Genomic DNA, 16875 nt, shown 5'->3' on the forward strand with positions numbered 1-16875 from the left:
ATATTTTTGGTATTTTGGTTAGTAAAATGATAATATACAAGTATGATACAATCTCATGGTGCTTGGTGATCTCTCCCAAAACAACCCAATGAAAAAAGGGTAAGGAGGATGCCAAGGTGTGATCTCAAGGCTAATGCATATGATGAAATTGCATGAGGGATCTTAGGGTCAAAATTGGGGTCTTATAGTTGCCCCTATTTAAGGAAATTCTAACTGAGGAGGTGAAGGTTAAAATCTTCGTATCGACTCAGTAGAATGGGCATAAATAACAACATATAGAAACAAATTTTGGTCCCTAAGAGACCTCATGATGCATATGATATGAATGTGAAAATAAATTCTCTATGGGGAAACATTGCCATAAAGGAAAAGAAATCAGAGCGACCGAAAGTCCACAAGAGTGCAATGCATTCCGTAAGGAAAGCTCACTGGGGAGACCGAGACTCTGAGGGGATAAAAAGGGTTATGCGTAGGCCAGACTACGACTTAAAAACTGTTGGGTGACTAGAGGAATTCCATAAACATGGAAAGGCTCAGTCGGGGAAACAAAAACATTTGCAGGGGAAGCGAGTAGATTAGGATAAAACTGACATACTTAAATCATGCAGGAAAAGCGATTTCACTAAGGAAATGCGCACTCAACTCAACTAGGGAACAAATAAACTTCAACACAGGAGGAGCAGAAATCTATTATCCATGACCTATTACTGGGTAAGGAGATAATAAAGATATGACAGAGAGGACACCCATCATCGGTTAGGATGAACATATCAAGGATGACTCGTTGGGAACCACCGGGAGGGAATATTCATTACCGGTTACTGGGTAAGACTAGCCCTGTTGGGGAGAACTGCGGGAATAGGATTTACAACTACCAGTTACTGGGCAAAAGACTAAAGATGAGAATATCTGTCATCGATTAAGGTGAACATATCAAGGATAGACTCAAAAGGAAAGAAAATTCATCATCGGTTAAGATGAACATATCAAGGATAGAATTACCTAGGGATGTTAAGGAGGGTATCCGTAATCGGTTAAGATGAACATATCAAGGATGAACCAACTGAATAAAAGGTAGGAATTACATCTATCGAATGCTGGATAGAATACCATCAGAGAGAAAATTTGTCACCGGTTAAGATGAACATATCAAGGATAGACTTTGCGAGGAGAGAAATATGAATTACATATATGAGTTACTGGATAGAATACCAACAGAGAGAGTACCCGTCACCAGTTAAAATGAACATATCAAGGATAAACCAACTGAATAAAAAGTAGGAATTACATCTATCGAATGCTGGATAGAATATCATCAGAGAGAAAATCCGTCACCGGTTAAGATGAACATATCAAGGATAAACTCTGCAAAGGGGAGAAAAGCAGGATTTATAACTACTGGTTACTGGGCAGAAGATCGTAAAAACAAGGAAATTCATCATCGGTTAGGATGAACATATCAAGGATTAACTCCCTGGGAAACAAAATAGGGATTACAATTACCTTTTTACTAGGTAGAATACCACAGGTGAGAGTATCTGTCATTGGTTAGGATGAAGATATTAAGGATAAAATAAAAACAAGGGAATAAAATATCTATCATCGGTTAGGATGAACATATCAAGGATATACTTCTTAAGAAACATAAAAAATGAATCCATTGGGGACTCCACTACGGAGAAAACAGAGGTACCTTTGCTGGGTATTAGGCAAAAAGGAACAAACTGCAAACTAATAAGAATATTACCAGTTAGTGGGTAATAAACTCGTAGGAGACCCAAAGCATCTATCTAGGTAAGATCTAGAAAGAAACAGTTAATCAAGACTCAGCGGGGGAAGGATAAAGGTTAAAGTATTTCTGCTTAAGGGGCTGACACTCTACAATTGGGGGAGGACAGACACCAAATTTGCACGGGGATAAAGTACCGCCATAACAGAGAATTTAAGATTCATAGGAATGAATCAACAATAACGATGATGCAATAATGAATATATATATATATATATATATATATATATATATATGTGTGTGTGTGTGTGTGTGTATGTATACGTATATGTGATGATTATGCTGACAAAACTATCGCAAAGGATACATAGGTGTCATAAATTTGAATCATCGATACAATCCTCGGTCAATCCACAAAAGAGGGAGACAACTGCTAGAGAAAAGAGAGATTAGCATCCCAAAGGCTTAACCCTATCTGGGGAAAGAGGAGATCTGCTGAGAAAAACGTTATTGAGTCTGCGAGGAATTTTAGGTCAACACCATATCAAATGGGAGATAACCTTGTAGAGGAACAAGCGCGAAAAGCTGCTCAGAAACCAGGAGGAAACTCTGACTGGGAGCGAATCTGATGATGATTGGTGAGGAAATCAAAATCTACCGCAACCACACAAACTGCTGAGGGCACCATCCTTACTTTGCTGGAGATAAAAAAAATGGTCAGGTAATAACCGTAAACTTCGCTGGGGAATAACCACAAGATCCAATAAGGGAATAAACACTCCACAAGGGAACTGAATCAACCAACTTAGCCTACTATTATATCGGGGAATGGCGAACGAAAACCGAGTGCTGAAGAATGCCGTCGGGGATGGAAGAGAAATTGCACCTACTACTCGGGAGGACCAATAGTGCTCCACACTTAGGGCTTACTGCTTTCGAACTGCTATTGACATTCCTTTTAATTGCTTTAAAATTCATGCTTTTATATGTTTAAGAAAAATAATTTTCAAATTTTAAATTTTGAAAATGATCACAATAAAATTTAAACTATTTGGCTAGAATAAGCAAGAGTAAAAACAATTGGGTAAAAGCTCAACTTTATTTAATAGAATGGTAGTCTGTAAATGACAAGACTCCAGAGATCTTTTACAAAGTTGAAAATGGTAATTTACATGGAAAAGGGTTACATTGAATACAAATGACCACTAATCCTTCCACCAACTCTTGATGTCTACTGTGCTTTTGGCCGCTACTGGGGATGATGAATCACCGTCAACCCTTGTGCTCAACAAAGTCTTCCAAACTAAAGATCAGCAGGATGCAGTTACCTGCTATAATCCCTAACTTTTGCATAAATTCCCCCAAGATGGGGTACTCAATTTATCGGGATGAGTCTTTCTGTTTTAAGTCTCTAATTTTTTCTTGGATCACCCTTTCGGGTTTTCAGTCCACCGAGACGCTCATTTTTGCCTAAGCCTCCCTTTCGGGTTTTCAACTTAGCGAGTTGTTCTTTTCTTTTTAGGCGAAGTATTTCTTGACTGCATCTGCATTCACAGGACGAGTGAACTCTTCACCATCCATAGTTGTAAGAATCAAAGCACCGCCTAAAAAGGCTCTCTTAACAACATATGGGCATTCATAATTAGGAGTCCATTTGCCCCTAGAATCTGGTTTGAACGATAGAATTTTCTTGAGCACAAGGTCACCTTCTCTGAACACACGAGGTCTGACCTTCTTATCAAAAGCTTTCTTCATTCTCTGCTGATATAACTGACCATGACACATAGCAGTCAATCTCTTCTCTTCAATCAAATTCAGTTAATCAAATTTGTTCTGACACCATTCAGCCTCAGTCAACTTGGCTTCCATGAGCGCATGCAATGAAGGAATCTCAACATCTACGAAGAGCACATATTCCATGCCATATACCAGTGAAAAGGGAGTTGCCCCTATTGAAGTGCGGACGGATGTACGATACCCGTGCAAAGAAAATGGAAGCATCTCATGCCAATCCTTATACGTCACAACCATCTTCTGAATGATTTTCTTGATGTTCTTATTTGCAGCTTCAACATCCCTATTCATCTTGGGTCTGCAGGGAGAAGAATTATGATGTGCAATCTTGAATTCTTTATAAAGAGCTTCCACCATATTGTTATTCAAGTTCGATCCATTATCAATAATGATCTTACTTGGCACACCATAACGGCATATGATCTGATTCTTGATAAACCTTACAATAACTTGCTTGGTTACATTTTCATACGATGCCGCTTCAACCCATTTTGTGAAGTAATCAATTGCCACCAAAATGAAACAATATTCGTTCGAAGCTTTGGGCTCAATCATGCCAATCATATCAATTCCCCACATGGAGAAGGGCCATGGGGAGGAAATGTTATTCAACAATGTCGGAGGAACATGAATCTTATCTGCATATATTTGACACTTATGGCATTTCTTCACAAACTTGCAATAGTCAGATTCCATTGTCAGCCAATAGTAACCTACTCACAACATCTTCTTCGCCATTGCATGTCCATTGGAGTGAGTACCAAAGGACCCTTCATGGACTTCAATCATCAACAAGTTTGCTTCGTGTCTATCCACGCATCTGAGCAAAACCATATCGAAGTTTCTCTTATACAACACGTCACCATTCAGGTAGAAGTTACCAGCTAATCTTCTCAAAGTCTTCTTATCTTTCAAAGATGCCCAGATGGGTAAATCTGACTTTAGAGGAAACACTTAATGTCATAATACTATGGCTTCTCATCTCTGATTTCTTCAACAGCGAACACATGAGCTGGCCTATCAAGACACATCATTGTCAAATTGGGAACCTTATTCCAATATTTTACTACAATCATTGACGCCAACGTTGCAAGAGCATTTGCCATCCGGTTTTCATCTCGAGGGATATGATGAAATTCAACCTTCGTAAAGAAAGTCAAAATCCTCCTTGCATAATCTCTATATGGTATCAAACCAGGTTGATTCGTCTCCCATTCACCTTTGATTTGATTCACCACCAAAGCTGAATCTCCAAAGACATCTAAATGCTTGATTCTGAGATCAATGGCCTCTTTAAGCCCCATCATGCAAGCTTCATACTCTACCATAGTGTTTGTACACTTGAAAGTCAATCTAGCTGTAAATGGAAAGTGCATGCCTTGAGGAGTAATGATCACTTCCCCAATACCATTACCATACTGATTAACAGCTCCATCAAATACCATGCCCCAACGGGAACCAGGCTCTGGCCCTTCTCCAAGCAATGGTTCATCACAATATTTCATTTTCAGGTACAAGATCTCTTCATCAGGAAAATCATATTGCACTTACTGGTAATCTTCGATTGGTTGGTGAGCCAAATGGTCAGCCAAGATACTACCTTTGATTGCTTTCTGAGATCGGTATTCAATATCATACTCTGACAACAACATCTGCCAACGGGAAATTCTCCCAGTTAAAGCAGGGTTCTCAAATATATACTTGATTGGATCCATTTTAGATATCAACCAAGTGGTATGATTCAACATATATTGACGCAAACGCTTAGCAGCCCAAGCCAATGCGCAACAATTCTTCTCTAGCATAGAATACTGGGTCTCGCAGTCGGTGAACTTTTTACTGAGGTAGTAAATAGCAAATTCTTTCTTTCCAGTCTCATCTTGCTGACCAAGAACACAATCCATACTGTCTTCAAGCACAGTCAAATACATGATCAAAGGTCTTCCTTCAATAGGCAGAGACAAAATTGGAGGTTCAAGCAGATATTCCTTGATACTATCAAAAGCTTTCTGGAAATCTTCGATCCAATCAAAGACTGATCTTTCCGAAGAAGCTTGAATATAGGTGCATATGTGGCAGTCATGTGTGAAATGAATCTTGAGATATAACTCAAGCGACCGAGAAAACCTCTAACTTGCTTCTCAGTTTTGGGCACAAACATCTCTTGTATTACTTTGACCTTGGCGAGATCAACTTCAATACCATTCTCACTGATAATAAATCATAACGACTTACCAGAACGAACAACAAAAGTACACTTATTAGGATTCAAGCGGAGTTTATACTTCCTCAAACGCTGGAATAGGTTCAACAAATGCTCAACATGTTCCTCTTAAACAATTTATTTGGCAATCATATCATCAACATAAACTTAAATCTCTTTATGCATCATATCTGTAAGACCCTAATTTTGACCCTAAGATCCCTCATGGCATCATATCATTTGCTCAATACATTGCCTCAAGGATCATAGCATGTTTGGCGCCTTAACCCTAGGGTTAGGACTTGTGTGAGTTGGTTTGAGACCACCAAGCATGCTTGAACTGTATATTATTACTTTTCTTATTTTTGTTACTAACCAAAAGCACAAAAATATTTCACTAACTCTTTTTGTTTTGAAGCTCAAGTGATCATGTGTGCCCTTGCTCCTAGGAGGCGCCTAAACTCAATGATGTGGCTAGATGAAAATGAGAACAAGCATGACAATGATCCACAAATCTCTTAATCATCATATGTGTCTCCCAAGTGTCTCAATTTTACAATTTGATCAAGATAATCCAAAGGGCTTGAGGATTGTTTCCCAAGGAAACCCTAATTCAACTGTGCTTTGACTGTGCCTTGCTCATGAAGCCACCTTTAACTATGATCAAATTTAATCAATGGAAGTTCTTTCATTCATTATTTTATGCATATATGAGCCTATGTGAGTATCCTCAATCATTCATTCATCAAGATTTGAAGTTTGGCCTTGAGAAGTTGACCAGTCAAGTCATCTAACTAAACTGAGGATCACTGAGATACAACTTTTGATGTATTTGTCAAATGAAGATGACCCAAAGAGAAAACATATTCTTAAGAACCATATGAAAAACTTTCATGTTCATCAAAAATCCATTTGAAACTTGTAAGGTCATCATTCATTTCAAAACATTATAGGTCATTTTGACTGAAACCCTAATTTTGGGTCAACTTCCCAAGGACTTAACTTCCTTATTTTTTATGATTTTTAGGTGATACCAAATGCATTAGAAATACTAAAATGTCTAATTCAATTTTTATGTTGGAAAAAATTTCATAATCCTAAAATAATCACATGTGATAATACAAAACATTATAGGTCACTTTGGACCTAAACCATTGAATTTGAAAAATATCCAACTTCAAGTGCCTATAACTTTCTCATAAAAAATCCAAATGATGAAAACTTTAAGTCTAAATTTATCACCTTGAAAATATATACAACTTTTATGTTGGAGGTTTTTTCATTTGAGGCTTGCATCATTGAAACAGAAGGGCTTGAAATTGCTTACTTTTGGCAAGATTTTTCAAAGGGAACCTAGACATGTTTTGTACCTCAAACTTCACATCCATTTTTCATAAATTTCCAAAATCCAAATGAATTTTTGCCCAACTTAACTTTTGTTCCTTATTCAAATAGCTTTCCAACCATTACTCACATGACCCTTTTGGGATTTTCCATTTGGGAGTTTCGAAGAGCTCATTGTTTATGTTCAATTTTGCAATTCACCTCATAATTTCATGTGCAAGCCAATGCAGCTCCAATTATACGTCCAAATCACTTGCGTTTGATCTCAGCTTGCATTTCCATTCACTTTTGGGCCTCACATGCGCCTGTACAGGCCCATGCATGGAGGATCCAAAATTTATGCACACGAGCATTGCACCTCATTGCATCAAGTTCAGCTATAAATAGAAGTGCTTGCTCATTCAAAATTCAACCTGAAGGAGATCTAAAACGCTCCAGAATTCAAAACCAAACCCCCACTCAAAAGAATTTCAGTTTTCATTTTCAATTTCAAGCTTGAATTTCAACATCCTTAGTTGATCTTCAAGTTTTAATTCCTTAGCCTTGCATCATCATTACATCTCCAGATCAAATTTGGATCAAAAGCTTGGAGAGATCGTGTTTTTCAAAGCTGCATTTCAGTGTATCACCAAACTATTTTGATCTGGATCTTGCTATACAATGTGAATTGCTTTGGTTTGAACTGTTTTCTGAAGTCCTCAAGCAAGAGGCAGGCCAGTGGTGGTCTTAATTTCATGAATTGTGACATTTCAGATCAAACACCATGATCTTCAAGCTCTTGTTTCTCTCTAAATAGAAACATTAAGGAAGATCCAAGGTTACAGGGGTGATGTACATCGCACCAGTTTCATTTTGATAACCTACTTTTTCATTTTCATTAACTTTTGAATCCCTGCGCGTGGTGGCCGGAAATAGTTAGTTGGTCGGAGAAGATGGTGGTTTCCACCACCATCCCCACGTGGGAACACCAGAGCCCTCAGATCTTGCCAAAACGTTTTAATCGTGGCCTTGTGTTATGTTGACTTATTTTAATTCAAGGTACTGTGCGCTTGACTTTGGTCCATTGTGTATCCGCGCCTCTGAGTCGTGTGATGATGCCACGTCAATTAATGAGACAAATCCAATGGCAGCGCATTTTTGCTATTTTTCTATTTTCTGATTAATTTCATTTAATTCCTTTTATTTTCAAAAATTCATAAATATTTTATTTGAAGTTACAAAAATATGAGACCAATGCCAAAAAAATCTTGAAAAATCTAGTTTTATATTTTGATTTTTTATTATTTTTGTGACTTCATTTGATATTTTTTGTGAATTTTTTGGTTTTTATTAGTTTTAATTCATTTTTAAATACTTTTTGATATTTGAAAAATCCAAAAATATTTTCTTAACACATATGGGTCATGATAAGTCAATGAGAAATAGTCTCATCAATTTCTTATTCGATTTGAGATTTATTTGAGATTTTAATTCATTTGTGTTATTTTTCATTGTTTTTAATTATTTTAAAATAGTTTCTGATTTCAAAAATTGTTGAAAAAATTTGACAAACCTTGTTTGACCATGTTAGACCTATGAGAGTTTAATTGGACTTGTTCAAGTTGATTTGAATTGAATTTGAGGTTTGACCATATTTTGTCCATTTTATTTTACATTTTATTTTAATTCAAAAAATACAAAAAAAAAATATAATCTTCATTTCTCTTCTATTTAGCATTGGTTGATGATGATTTGATTAACTTTTGACCAATTGTGTTTGACACTTTATTTCTCCTTTATTCATTTCATCTTCATCTCACTTATTTTTTTATTTTGGCCAATGAGTTAATGTCTTATGGTTGGTCTTGACATATGAGAGGTTTAACCTTCTTTGATCCAAATCAAACTCAACTTGATCCAAGATCAAGTGAGTTGCTTTGTGTCCAAGATAGGTTGCTTCTTGGTCAAGCAAAAAAACCTAAAGTCCATACTAGGTCTTTCCTCTTTTCTTTTGGCATGGCAAGTTTTAGGAGCTTGGCTTACTAGTCATGATCTCTAACTTGTGCTTATTTGCCTATAGTTTTATTGACCGGACTCAGATAGGTGTGACTACTATGTTAGTCCACTTACGATTGCTTAAATAGCGTTAAATCGTCTTATGACCAACTAACATAACTACTAACTACTAACTTTAATTCAAGCATTTAATTTCTTGCAATTTACTTTAATGCAATTTACTTTCTTGCTCATTTATTCATATTTCTTTTCCCTTTGCTCACTTGAGCACATATTTTATGTTCATGTCATTTTCCTTTTGCTCATTTGAGCTCATTATTATATATAAATATATTGTTGCTTTGTGATTGTTTTGTCTTTGTTTGTGTGAACCCAATGCATAAAGGAGAAAGGACTTAGAATTAGGACAATACCTATGCTTAAAGGAGTTCAAGAGAAACTAGGCGTCATGCCTTTAGAATGCTAAATTGGTTGAAGAGCAACTAGGCCTCATGCCTTTAGAATGCTAAATTTGAAAGTTGACTTCAAAGGACTTCCTTTCCAAACTCATTCTTTGTCCATTTCCCTTATTGTGTTGTGAACTTTTTGATGTTTGCTCTTGTGTGATATGGATTCCATCTTTAGATAGTAAGGAGGACCATTGTCATGAGTAGCCAAGTTAAGAGAGACAAGCAAAATGGAGATCCTAGGAGCTTGAATCTAAATATTGTGTGATTTCTTGTTGTCTGCTAAGTCCAAAGGAAAGGAGCATTTTGAATTATCTCTATGATCTTAAGAAAAGGAACTCCAAGGGTTTTATCTCTTCTCTTATCTTTGTATGCTTTAGGACTAGCCCTTCTCTTATTCTCTCCACTCTAACCCAAGCCAAACTCTTTTTGTGCAAACTTTGACATTGTTTTCAAACTAGAAACCTAGGCCTTATGCCTTTGACTTTTCAAAATATTTTCATTGATACTCATTGTGAATCAATCTTAATCCAACTTTGACTCTCCTTTGTAAATAAATCTAACTTGTAAATACAACTCACTTCAAGTTGATTTTGTGGTTCCAATGGCCACCTTTGTTAAACATTTTCATAAACATTAGCCATAGGTTTGAGTTATCATAGTGGTTGATGTAAACCTCACCTTATCCTTAGTGATTGGGTTATAAGTCTTCCATACTTATTATAGGATTAACCCCTCACTAGTATGTTGAAGCTCTCCTCACATGGTGGATTGTTGGTTCAGGTTGAGTTTTCTCCCTTTGATAACAAAAGACCTTAAGGCTTTTGATCAATCAATTCACCAATCTTTTTTCGAGATTTTTACCCCGAACTACAAGGTTTTGATCCTACCTTTGTGATGGTACGTAGGCAATGGGTTCATCCATTCAAACAACAAAATTGTAAATATAATCCATTCTTTTCTTATCCCCCCATCTTTTGCACATATTTTCACAAATACCGACCTACAACACACATTTGCAAAAAGAGGTTTCCATAGAGTACTAAGGATGTTTTGGATGCATAAAACCTTCCCATCTCATAACCAACCCCCTTACCCAGATCTCTGACATTTTTATTAGTTTTTTTATTTGATAAAACTTCTTACTTGGCTTTTGTTCGCTTTTTAGCCTTTCCTTTGGACAAATAAAAGTGCGGTGGTGACTCGAATTGTATGCTTACTTTTGGTTTAGTCAATAAACCATAAGGTAACGAATACCCCGCTACAATATCATGAAAAAGAGTAGTCATTGCTCTTTGGTAAGTTGCACCAGCATTCTTCAAACCGAAAGGCATCACTCTATAACAGAATGTTCCCCAAGGTTTAATAAATATGGTCTTCTCTATATCTTCGGGTGCCATCTTGATCTGATTATATCCGGAAAATCCGTCCATAAACGAAAAGACTTTGAACTAAGCAGTATTGTCTACCAACATATCAATGCGTGGCAGAGGGAAATCATCTTTCGGACTAGCTTTATTCAAATCTTTATAATCAACACACATGCGGACATTTCCATCTTTCTTCGGCACAGGCACGATATTGGCCACCCATTCACTACGCCAAACATGACTTTTAACAGCGCATCTTAGACAACGCTTTTAGAAGAAAACGCTGTCTAAGGTTAAAATTAAAATAAAACACGGAAAATGTTCCAAAAAAATAATGAAAGCGCTGTCTAAGGGGGGGTCTTAGACAACGCTTTCTAAAAGCGCTGTCTAAGACCCCACCTTAGACAGCGCTTTTAGAAAGCGCTTTTAAATATAGACCTTAGTCAGCGCTTTTGATAAAGCGCTGTCTAAAGTCTTTAAATTAAAAAAAAAATTAAAACCAAAAACGCTATTTTCTTTGATAAAGCGCAGGTTGCAGCTATTTTTTTAGTATTAAACAGCTTTTTCTTTAATTCCTTTTTCCATTTCATTATTTGTCTTATTATCTTCTCAAAGATCACACTATTTTCACTCTTTCTCTTTAATTTCTCTTCCCACACACAACACAAGCAAACCCACTAAGCTTCAAAACCGTTTATCTTCCACTCTTCAAAACCCTTTCAGAACCCTCTCATTTTCTTCCATACCTCTAACCGCAGAAGCGCTTTTAATTTCTGTTTTCGTATTTGTATATATTTTTTTTACTTTTTTTGTTTGTTTATTTGCTTTGTTTGAACTTTGAAATAGAAATAGTATTGAAGTTGTGTTGTTGTTGTTTCTGTTTTTACAGAGTGGAGGCATGGAAAGGGCATTGGTTGTTGCCAACCCTAAAAAGAGGAAACTCATGATTAGTGATGACGATGACGATGATTTTGGAATACGAAGAAGAGAGTTCAGGTTCAAAGTTTTGTTGCCGAATGGAACTAGTGTGGAATTGACAGTGTGGAGTGTAGAAACTGAGATGCATTTTGAGGATTTTGTTGGATTAGTTCGAGAAAAGTATTTGGAACTTCGGAAAAAATATGAATGGATGAAGAAGAAAAGGGATATAAATTGGAAGGGAAGTGGTTTGTATCTTGAGGATGCTGGTGATAATAAGATAAAAAATGTTATCGAGTTAAAAAATTTCATGCCTCGGAAGTGCCATATTTTGCGCCTTAATGTAAGTATATCACACTATTATGCCTCCTTCTGTTTGTCTTATTGTGTGTTGGTGTTTCTTTTCTCTGGTTTTGAGTTTGGTATTATTATTCCTTTGCTTTGTTGCTGCAACTTTGGTATTTGTTTTCATTGTCTGTGTTTCTTTTCAATCAGGATGGGAGTAGCGATGTTGCTCAGACCTTTGAGGTTGGAATCTCTCTTGTTTCTCTGCCCCTGTCAGCTATATTGTTAAACAATAGGATACTGTTGTAGTATTTCTTATTATTTTGCCATCTGTCTGAAATGCAGAATATGTGGGACTTAACACCGGATACAGATTTGCTACTGGAGCTTCCTAAAGAATATAATTTCGAAGCTGCTATTGCTGACTTGATTGTGAGCTCATTAACAAAACAGACTATAAACTCAATTTTTTTTATGATGGTTTTGCACATATCAATACTAACACTGTTATTCATATATTATCAGGATAATGCTTTGCAAGCTGTGTGGTTCAACGGGAAAAATAGTCAGAAGCTAGTCAGGTATAGTTGCATATGATATGAATGTGATAAAATGATATTTCTTTTATGTCTGAGCTACTGGAGGAGTGTCCGATACTAAATATGAATATTTCTATTAATCTTACTTTACATTTTAGTTTGTCATATTATAAAACTCTAGCCCTTTCAATTAGACTCAACCTGTTTGTTTTTCTTGTCCTTTATTTGACAAAAGAGTTTAGGATAAAAAGAATCAGCTATTTGACATCATTCTTATGTCAGTAGAAAGAGTTAGGAGTTTAGGGATAGTGAAGTAATTTTCTTTCTAAAATCATGTACACATTTTTGTAATCATTGTTATATAGCGTTGTCAAAGTAGCCCTGTAGAAATTGATTTTATCTGCTCTAAAGCACTGGTTATAACAAAATCTTCAAGAAGTCCATAGCTTCTTGGGAACACAATGGCTGTTTTGCATAAAAGTAATGGTTCGGTGGTAAGTTAGTTTTTATAGTAGTTTATATAGCTTATTCAACACATGGTTAGTTTTTATTTGCATTGCGTAGTAGTTTATATAACACCATGGTTAGTTTTTATTTGCATTTCTTAGTAGTTTATTCAACATATCTTTTTTAAACATAAGAATTTATAGACTATAAAGCATAAAAATAAGCTTAAAATATAGCATCGCATGTGTCCCATTTCTATGGAAGTTAAGTTGTTGAGTTTCTAATGATTAATAGGTGCCACCATTTTTGACATAAACTATCTTCCACTATTTCTGATCGTAATAAATGTATTGGAATACATAGTTGATTTTTATAATCTCTAGTGTTTGTTTGTTGGTTTCTTAGACTGGTGCAATCAATTATCACTTGTTCATGTGACTTTTTATGTTTTGCAGAGTAAATGTTACTGACGATAAGATTTCAATTTTTGACAATGGTTCTGGAATGGATGACTCCGATGAGAATTCACTAGTAAAATGGTAGCTATCTGTTTTTAGATTATTTCATGAACTTTTCGAAGTTGCAAAGTACATTGTGATATTCTGTTATTTGAGTTAAAATACACTTACCTGTTCCACCGTTTCTCTTGATTATGGACTTCTTATCTCTTGAACAGGGGAAAGATGGGTGCTTCGGTTCACAGATTATCAAAATCAATGGCTATTGGGGGAAAGCCCCCATACTTAAGGGTAATCTTCATTTTTGTCCTCTTTCACCCTTTAATCTTTGTTGTAACATGCTCTAATAGGACAACATTTGGACGAAAAATTATCATTATGCTAGGATCACATACCTTCATTGAACACTATTTCTTATTTTTTGCTGACAATGTTCAGATAGGACAAACATTTTAAAGCTAGAAGAGCATACCTGCATAAATAATATATGGGTGACCAAAAGCATTTCCTTTATCTACACTTCTGGTCAAATATGTTGTCTGTGATGCTTATGCACAAAGAAACATCCAAATGTTAATCATCGGGATTGAGATTGATTACTCTTTTGCACATTTCAAATTATTGTTTGGTTTGTTGTATTGATTGTGCTGTGCAGCCTTACTTTGGGATGTTTGGATATGGAGGGCTTGTAGCATCCATGCACTTGGGGAGGTATGATTGTTTCTAAGATAAATATCTTTCTGTCTTTCTTCTGTTCAAGTACATCTCAAAATCATCTCTTTATCATTCCCTCTCTTATTCTTTCTATTCTCACATTACAGGCGTACTCGTGTTTCGTCCAAAACAAAACACGTAAAAGGTGTTGATATTAACAAACTCCAGTGCCGCCTCAAGGACATATATTTCCCCTACATTCAGGTTAAAACATGCCTATGAATTGAATCAATTTAAAAGATGAGATTACTCCATATATTCATTTTCCTTTTAATATTGTCAATATAAAAATTAACATTTATCATTATTATGATTTACATTGGCAGTGTATACCCATTAAATTCATATCTTATCTACTGCTGTTTATTGTTGTCGTATTGCTGCTTATTGTAATTAATAGTTTGTTGTCTTTTTATGTTTTTCTTCCCTTTGACCATTTTCTTTTTCCCAACTATATTTGAGTTTGTTTCTTGTGCTCAAAACTATTAGGCTGAAATTGTCTGGAAGAACGATATTTCATACAAATCTATATTTGGATGTTGGAGGTTAGCAATGCCTCCGCACAACAAAAAAAGGAGGTTAGCAACGCCTCCGGTATATTTTTAATTACCACATTTTTTATTATATTAGTGATGACACTTGATAAAACTTAGGATTTATAATCCATATTTTTTTTTCATATGTAGTGTCCTCAACAACGTAATCAAATAGATTGCGGGTATTTCATGTTGAGGTTTATGCGAGATACTCTTGCTTTTGGCCGATTAAAGATTCCCACCGATGTATGTATTTCTAACTTATGAGTTATTTTTATATTTACACATATCTCATATAATTAAATAGTTGGAATTAATTCAAAATATGTTATATTATTATGTAGTACTTTGAGGAATTCAAGTGTGCATTTTATACAAAGGATCAAGTGGACGAAATCAAAGAGGAGTGGTGTCAATTCATGATAGAGCTCAATGTTTGTTCATAAATTTGTGTAATTAATGTGTACATTTGTAGTATATGTAATGACTTGTAAATGTGTACATAAATTTGTATATATTTTGATACATTTAAGGCAAAATTGGTTTGAATTGGTATATATATATATTTTGTTAGCCAAAATTGGTAGAAAAAAGGCCAAAATGGCATATATAAAATGTGATAATTGTCTGTCAAAATCTGGTTGAAAACAGGTAGAAATTCTGGTTTATAAACCTGGAAAAAATGTGGTTTAAAACAAAAGCTTCAAAAATTTTCGTATACCTTAGACAGCGCTTTTGTAAAAAGCGCTGTCTAAGGGGGGATTAGAAAGCGCTTTAGGCAAAAGCGCTGTCTAAGGGGGGGCTTAGACAGCGCTTTTTGAAAAGCGCTGTCTAAGGTATACCTAAAAAAATTAAAATAGGAGGGTCTTAGAAAGCGCTGTCTAAGGGGGTGGGGCTTAGACAGCGCTTTTCAAAAGCGCTGTCTAAGGTATACCTAAAAAATTTAAAATAAGAGGGTCTTATAAAGCGCTTTTGGCCAAAGCGCTGTCTAAGGGGGGGGTGGGGGGCTTAGACATCGCTTTTAAGATTTAAAAAAGCGCTGTCTAAACCTTTAGCAGCGGAGGTTTAGACAGCGCTTTAAAGCGCTGTCTAAGGCTAAAAAAAGCGCTGTCTAAGGTCTTGTTTGTTGTAGTGATTGCGGATACTCAACAGTCACAAGGAAAACGACATCAATCTACTTTTGCACTTCTTCTTTGATCTTCACTGCCATATCAGAATGCGTTCTTCTCAACATTTGCTTGAATGGCGGGCATTCTGGCTTTAATGATAATCTATGCTCCACAATCTCAGAATCCATACCAGGCATGTCTTGATAGGACCAAGCAAACACATCTGAATACTCTTGAAGAAGATTAATCAACCCCTTCTTAACATCTAGGCATAATCGAGACACAATCTTGACTTCCTTCACATCATCTTCAGAACCCAAGTTGACTAACTCATTCTGCTCTTCAAATGGATGAATGGCTTTGTAGTGGTAAATTCATGATCATCAAGCTATTGACAAGCTAGAGATCAAATAACAAGAGTCGCCACCGCACTTTTATTGTTTCCAAAGGAAAAGGGAAAAAGTACGAACAAAACCCAAAGAGTAAGAAGTTTTCAAATCAAAACTAATAAAAAGGCAGAGATTACAGGTAATGGGGTTGGTTACACGGAGGCAAGGTGTTAGCACCCAAAGTATCCTAGGTACTCCTAGGGAGCCCTTTTTGTGTGCATATGTATTTGGTACAAAGTGATGTTTACAAACAAATAGAATGGGGGGGGATGAGAAAAGAATTCATTGATTATATTTTTGTGTTTGACAAGACCTTTGGTCTTGTGCCTACGTACCAACATAAAAATGAGGGATCAAAACCTCGTAGTTCGTGATACAAATTTCAAAGTGGATGCATTACCTTTTAACAAAATTTAAGTTTGAAAGGCACAAAGGCCTAAAAATGGTTGGAATGAGTTAGTTCTTTTTGGCTTTTTGAAAGTTTAGGTCAAGTATAGTTAAGTTTATTTACAATTTTGATTTAAGAAAAGAAGTTTGAAAATGCAATGGCATAAGGCCAAAGTTTCTATCTTTTTGCAAAGTAGTGAAAGTTTTAGAAC

General features: G+C 35.8%; 1 protein-coding gene across 1 annotated transcript; it reads left to right on the plus strand.

Annotated features, from left to right (window-relative positions):
- The first annotated feature begins 11462 nt into the window (after window positions 1-11462).
- LOC127129016 (structural maintenance of chromosomes flexible hinge domain-containing protein GMI1) lies at window positions 11463-15295 on the plus strand. The gene is made up of 12 exons (XM_051058347.1): window positions 11463-11668; window positions 11771-12142; window positions 12295-12327; window positions 12430-12516; window positions 12610-12665; window positions 13526-13609; window positions 13747-13819; window positions 14184-14239; window positions 14350-14446; window positions 14732-14836; window positions 14929-15024; window positions 15123-15295. Exons 2-12 carry the CDS (start codon window positions 11780-11782, stop codon window positions 15222-15224), a joined length of 1152 nt encoding a protein of 383 aa, XP_050914304.1. The 5' UTR covers window positions 11463-11668; window positions 11771-11779; the 3' UTR covers window positions 15225-15295.
- The last annotated feature ends 1580 nt before the right edge of the window (window positions 15296-16875 follow it).

Source organism: Lathyrus oleraceus, chromosome 3 (genome assembly GCF_024323335.1).
Source record: "Lathyrus oleraceus cultivar Zhongwan6 chromosome 3, CAAS_Psat_ZW6_1.0, whole genome shotgun sequence".
Classification (NCBI taxonomy): domain Eukaryota; kingdom Viridiplantae; phylum Streptophyta; class Magnoliopsida; order Fabales; family Fabaceae; genus Lathyrus; species Lathyrus oleraceus.

What these genes read in the sequence shown, in the direction of transcription:
- LOC127129016 (XM_051058347.1), top strand. Translation starts at nt 11,780, where the DNA reads ATGGAAAGGGCATTGGTTGTTGCCAACCCTAAAAAGAGGAAACTCATG. An exon ending in ATGTTGCTCAGACCTTTGAG is followed by an intron (nt 12,328 to 12,429) that starts GTTGGAATCTCT and finishes TCTGAAATGCAG; the next exon opens with AATATGTGGGACTTAACACC. An exon ending in AATAGTCAGAAGCTAGTCAG is followed by an intron (nt 12,666 to 13,525) that starts GTATAGTTGCAT and finishes TATGTTTTGCAG; the next exon opens with AGTAAATGTTACTGACGATA.